Source organism: Morus notabilis, unplaced genomic scaffold (genome assembly GCF_000414095.1).
Source record: "Morus notabilis unplaced genomic scaffold, ASM41409v2 Scaffold75, whole genome shotgun sequence".
Lineage (NCBI taxonomy): Eukaryota > Viridiplantae > Streptophyta > Magnoliopsida > Rosales > Moraceae > Morus > Morus notabilis.
Window position 1 is genome coordinate 898,596 of NW_010361425.1, and position 6,000 is coordinate 904,595.

The 6,000-nt window shown below is 34.5% G+C and overlaps 1 protein-coding gene across 1 annotated transcript; it reads left to right on the plus strand.

Annotated features, from left to right (window-relative positions):
* The first annotated feature begins 3,325 nt into the window (after positions 1-3,325).
* On the plus strand, positions 3,326-5,405 carry LOC21406661. Its single transcript, XM_010099465.2, has 3 exons — positions 3,326-3,481; positions 3,584-4,140; positions 4,245-5,405. Exons 1-3 carry the CDS (start codon positions 3,430-3,432, stop codon positions 5,208-5,210), a joined length of 1,575 nt encoding a protein of 524 aa, XP_010097767.1. The 5' UTR covers positions 3,326-3,429; the 3' UTR covers positions 5,211-5,405.
* The last annotated feature ends 595 nt before the right edge of the window (positions 5,406-6,000 follow it).

Sequence of the window (6,000 nt, forward strand, 5' to 3'; positions counted from 1 at the left end):
GACTTCGTATCTCGATTGAGGCCGAGCTTGATGTCGGAAATCCAGAGGAATGCGCTTACGAGAAAGGCGAATCAAGTGGGAGAAAGAGGTCCCTCGGTTCGTTGTTGGGAGAATCGCAGGAAGATCGAGTCTGCTCCGGTCATGATGGAGTCTGATTCATACGCGATGGGCTGTTGTCGCAAGCCGGGTGTGGGAGGTTGTGTCGCCGTTGGAGTTGTTGTCCATGGCTGAGATGTGCAAGCGACGGAGGGAGAAGGCAATGAAGCTGTGGAAGGCGGTGAAGTTTGTGGAAATAAAATAATGCTCTGTCTGAGAAAAGTGGATAGGAAAACAAAGCTGTTGAAATGATTTTGGAGAAATTTCTGGTGTTTGGTTGCTCAGAAAATATTGCTATTCAAGCGCAGTTATACCAGGAAGATCTTGGGTATCCATTTTGCCGATTCGTAGGATTGGATGATAGATATTGATAATAATGGTTACGATGGGTTTAATTTTAACCAATTTTCTTTTAATTCTCAACAAAAAAAAAAAATAGTCATCATCAAGATCAGTAACAAATATTAATTCAAGAGTTGCAAAATCTGCATCAAAAAGAAGTTTATGGGTTTTTCAAAAAAAATTTTAATTGATTCAAATTTGAATTAAATTTTTTCTTCTAAAGGTGTTTTTTTAAGTCAATTTAACTTCTATGTGTAAATTTTTTTTTTTTGCAACAGTTTTTTTAATATCAAAATAGAAATTTTGAACTTAATTTATATTTATTTTGAGACTAATAATTAAATTTGAGATAGAAATAAAAGCAATTGACTACTGGTGCCGTTTTTTGCTATGCATGTGATAGGCACATGCAATAAACTGTTAAAAGTTTAACAGCCGTTTTCAATTGGACTAGATATGCAAAGAATTTAAAGTTTGACGGGTCTATTGTCACAATGTTTAATTGAGAGAACGTTGAGTCCATGCAAAAAAAAAAAAAAGCCTTAAAAAAAATATTTCCCATGAAATGAAATCCCGATGGCAACCTTAGTGCAGATTAAAAATGATGTTTATCCTATGGGTTTTCTTGTCGGACATGTAAGGAAAAAATTTGCTAAAAAGGTAAAAATAAAGTTCATTGTTGAAAAGAATAGTGATTAGATAGAGAAAAGAGAACGAAAAAAAAAAAAAAAAACCATGTAAAAGAAAGAAAATTGAAAGGAAGAAAAGAAGTTTATTTATTTTTTGTGTTGTTTGTAGAGGAAAGAAAATAAATATAGACTAAATGACTATTTTATTTATTATTTAAATATTAATTTAGCTTTTAAATAAGGACAAAAAAGTTATTATAATCTCACTTAAAAAAAATTATTATAGGATTAATGGATGAATTTAAGTTTTTAAAATAATATTAAAGAGATAAAAGTTGGTGGAACCTATTATAATTTTTTCACCATATTTTTCTTTCATTCTTAATTATCAAATAATCTACTCTATCATTTTTTATTAAATAATTTTTTAACTTACTTTTTTCTTTTTTCATCGTACCAAACACAACATTATGATCCGTTTTGTGTTAAAAGAATTTGTTAAAATAATGTGTCATAATGGTACAAAAACAAAATATAAAAAAAGGACGTAAAGGGACACCAATGCGGCTGAACATCACAAATTAACAAAAGTATGAATTCTACAAGACAAAGTTTATGTATGAAGCTCATTTTCTATTAATCGTATTACTCTTAAATATTTTATTAAATAAAAGCCCAAACACTATTTGTATTAAAAATAAAAGTTAAATGACCAATTGGATAAAAAAAATTCCTCACCACTTTTTTGTTTGTCGTTTCCAATTATTATAGGTTACTAATATTGATGAGTGCAAAAGTCATCAATCCATTAAAACAAAAGGGTGAAACAAGATAAATTATGCAATCAAAGGTTATAAATTGTATTACAGATAGCGCCCAAAAGGGCCAAGTGGATAAGTTGTACAGGATAAAATTAGTGGTTCGTTTATTTATTAGGAAGGTCTTTTTACGACAGAGAAATGGTCTTTTACTAGTAGATCTCTTTTTTTAATTATTGAATACGGTTAAAATTATATTATAATAAAAAAAATGTAGAATAAATATTTTTTATTGGTAGTTTATTTATTCAAACCTTACCGTAAAAGTCTCAGTTTTAAGAGGCTCTATTTGCATCTAAATTGACGATGAAGAAGAACAAAGAGTATGGGAGTGAGAAGAGAGAGAATGAAGTTATAGAAAAGAAGAAATAAAAGAGAGAGAGAGAGAGAGAGAGAGAGATTTTTTTTGAAGTTAATAAAAGACACTAACGGAGATTATCGGGTTAATTTACTTACTGCTATTAAGTAGATAACTTGATGTGTTAATTACTAATTTGTCGAAAAGAGATAATTAACAGAGAATTCAGTTTGTTTGTATCGCATTTTTTTAAACATAATTTTCCTTTCCAACCAAAAAAATGAAAGTACTTACGTTAATACTAATAGTTGCATGACATCTATAAAGTTTACTTAAAAAATTATTTATCAGTAATGGAAAACGAATCTCGAACGGCAAAATTGAATGGTTCGTTTGGTACAAAAATTTAAATCAGGGTGATTCTAATCATGATTCTAAAATTAGAATTACGATTCATGATTTTGGGTTTAAATTATTATTCTGAAACCATAATTTAGAATCAGATATTTGAATCACCTTAAATCAAGAAGAGAGTGGTTTTAAAATCATAATTTGAGTTAGTTTAAAACATCACATAAGATTTAGAATCATCCACACCAAACAATGATTCTGAATCATGATTCAGAATCACTGTAAACAAACACTAATTTTGAACTATGATTTAGAATCATAATTCTATATCCATCTATCAAACGCACTAGAAATGTGGCCTCAGTTGCAATTAATATTTGATTGATGGGCAAAAAGGGTATAATGTTATGCATTAAGAAATAGATTCAGAATTATTTTTAATTTATATGTATTTAAAAAAACACTGTAATAAATCACAAATTATAATTTTATTCACGATACAAATGTTACTCCAAAACTTCCTTTCATATTTTGTAATTGCTCCGTGAAGGAGGCGAGGAACAGGGAAGGTCAGTACAAACTAGCATGTGATCGCATTTATATAATATGATAATCTTTCGCCCGTTGATGTCATGATCACTGGGCAACTAAAATAATATCTTTTTGTTTTTGTTTTTTATCAAGTTTTTGTTGAAGAGAAATAATTTCTTAATATTTTATTATTGCAGATAAGGACAAGCGAGTTTGGTATATGCGAAAAAAATAATAATAACTCAAATTAATATTCCTTCACTCCCTCATATACATATATCAGAGGTTGAAAGTTCTGAGATGCACGCCAAGGAAATTAAGCTTAGCAAATTCCACTAGTAGTGTGATCAGTTTTCTTAGCACAATGACTTTCAACGATGATGAGGAAGTTGTTAAGCCCCAAGAAATCACAACAGGTTTGCGTTTTCTAATTCGTTTCTTCAATATCCATCGACAGGTTTGATTTCATTCATTTTAAGCGCTCGAAACTTGGATGCTAATTTTGTGATCTGTATCAGGAGGGAGAAAGCGTCGACCTATTGTTTCGGGAAAAACGCAGGTGACGGTGATCAACAAGAAGGAGGCGCCACTTGAAGAAACCAACTTGGATGTGTTGCTGAAGCTGACGGGATCAGGAGACAACAAAGACAGACTAGGAGTGGATCTTGTGACCGTCATCGATGTCAGCGGAAGTATGCAAGAGGAGGACAAGATAGAAAAGTTGAAAGTCGCAATGCAATTCCTGATCAAGAAACTCAGCTCCATTGATCGTTTGACGGTCGTCAAATTCTCCGACAGCGCGCAGAGGTTGTTCCCATTGCGCCAGGTGACTGAAGAGGCTCAAGCCAAGATTATAGATGAGGTCAAAGCCTTGAAAGCCGGCGGTAACACAAACATCGCCGATGGCCTTAGAACAGCATTACAAGTGCTCGATGACCGCCGTTTTAAGGAAGGGCGTGTGGGCGCAGTCATGCTTATGTCCGACGGTGCCGAAAACAGGGGTAAGGCGGCCGAAGTTGATGTCAGCAAGGTGCCGGTTCACACATTCGGTTTTGGCGCAAATCACGATCCAAGGGTATCTAGTTACCTTGAAATATTAATTCAGTCCAATTGATTGCAAAAATTTATTGTGTGACTTTACCTATAATCAATTCATTAAATCGATGTTTTTATATATAGGTGTTACAAGAAGTCGCAAAGAAGAGCAATGGAGGAACGTTCGCGGACGTTCAAAACGACAAAAACTTGAGCCTTGCATTTTCGCAGTGTTTGGCTGGGCTTCTCACCGTGGTTGTTCAGGACTTGAGGCTGACCGTCAAGCAATTCGACGGAGATTCGACAATTTTAAATGTGTTTGCCGGAAACTATCCGCAAACCAAGAACAGCGACAACTCCATAACTATTTTCTTCGGCAATCTCTACAACAAAGAGGTACGCAACATCATAGTGGAACTTAGTCTCCCTGGAGTTGAAGACGAGATCGGCGTGGATGTTCTGCGAGTGAGTTACACTTACGAGACCGGCGTCGTCGGAGATCCGCTGTTCGAAGCGAATCCGATAAAAGCAACGGTGACCCGCACTGGGTCAGCGTCGGCGAAAGAGCTGGACGAGATCATTGCTGAGAGGAACCGTCTCACGACCGCAAAGGTAATGAAATCGGCAAGAGAGAAGGCCGATGAACAGAAGCTGGATGAGGCTAAGGTCATGTTGACCGATGCCCAAAACTCACTTGAGGATGTCGAGACTGATAAGCCCCATCCCGTCCTCGAGAGTCTCAAAACAGAGCTACAAACATTGTTGGACTACATGGAATCACCGGAAACCTACAAAAAGAAAGGGCGTCCATTTGCCCTGTCTTCTGAGACTTCTCATGAACGACAGCGTTACGCTGCGAGAGGTGATGATGTTGGGGAGAACAGAATGTTTGCTACTCCGCGTATGGACGCACTGTATGAGCAAGCCAAGGAATTTGACAAGGATCCGGACAACTTCAAGTTGCCAACGGAAGAGGAGGATTTGAAGGAAGAAATCATCGCCGATCCGCTCGGTCCGATCATCGGACCACTTCGCTACCAGATTCAGATAGCCATTGACGCTCTCAAATCCATTGACACCATACTCAGTACGGCTGGCAGCGCCCTTTGAATAAATGCATTATGAATTGCGTGCTTTAATTTCTTTAAATATGTATTTCAGTATTTGTGCTTTTGCTTTTGCCCTACTACGTACTTGAATAAATTAATTACGCGTTTGGTCTGTTGGGCGTTGGCTTTACATGTATGCAAGAGGTGAGTTGTATGGTTTGAATTTGGGAAAGACTACAATAATGTTTCCTTTTCAGGTTCTGTGATCTTATGGTTTTTTTTTTTATCTATTTATTTATATAAGTTTCTTTTGTTAGAAAATTACTTTAATAGTGAAAACCATCACTAAGACCCGCATCATTCATGAATTTATGATATAAAGTAGAAGCATACATGAATCACTCATAATGGAAACAAATCACAAGTTTTGTGCTTAGTTTTTTAAATTTAAACGTAGTCCTTGGATTCTCTTTTTTCCCTCTAATAATAGGATGTTAGAATAGAATGAAAAATACCTGTGATTCGGGGACAATAACCGTATATAAATTAACTGCTTATTAATTTTTATTATTTTTAATTTAGTCCATCATAAAAGTAGAAATAATGATTTAATCTTTACACATAAAAGCCTGCACTTAATTAGATACATTAAAATCTAAAATACTTAAAATTTTATTAGCTCACTTTAAATAGGTTTAATCTAATATGATAGTCATTAATACACAATAATTAACACATAAGTCTACATGGTCAATTAAAATCCCCTAAAAAAATAATTTGATAGAGAATATTACAAATTTAATGAGATAAGAAGCTAGCTAAAGGTGATTCCAAAGGCTCTTGATAAGTTC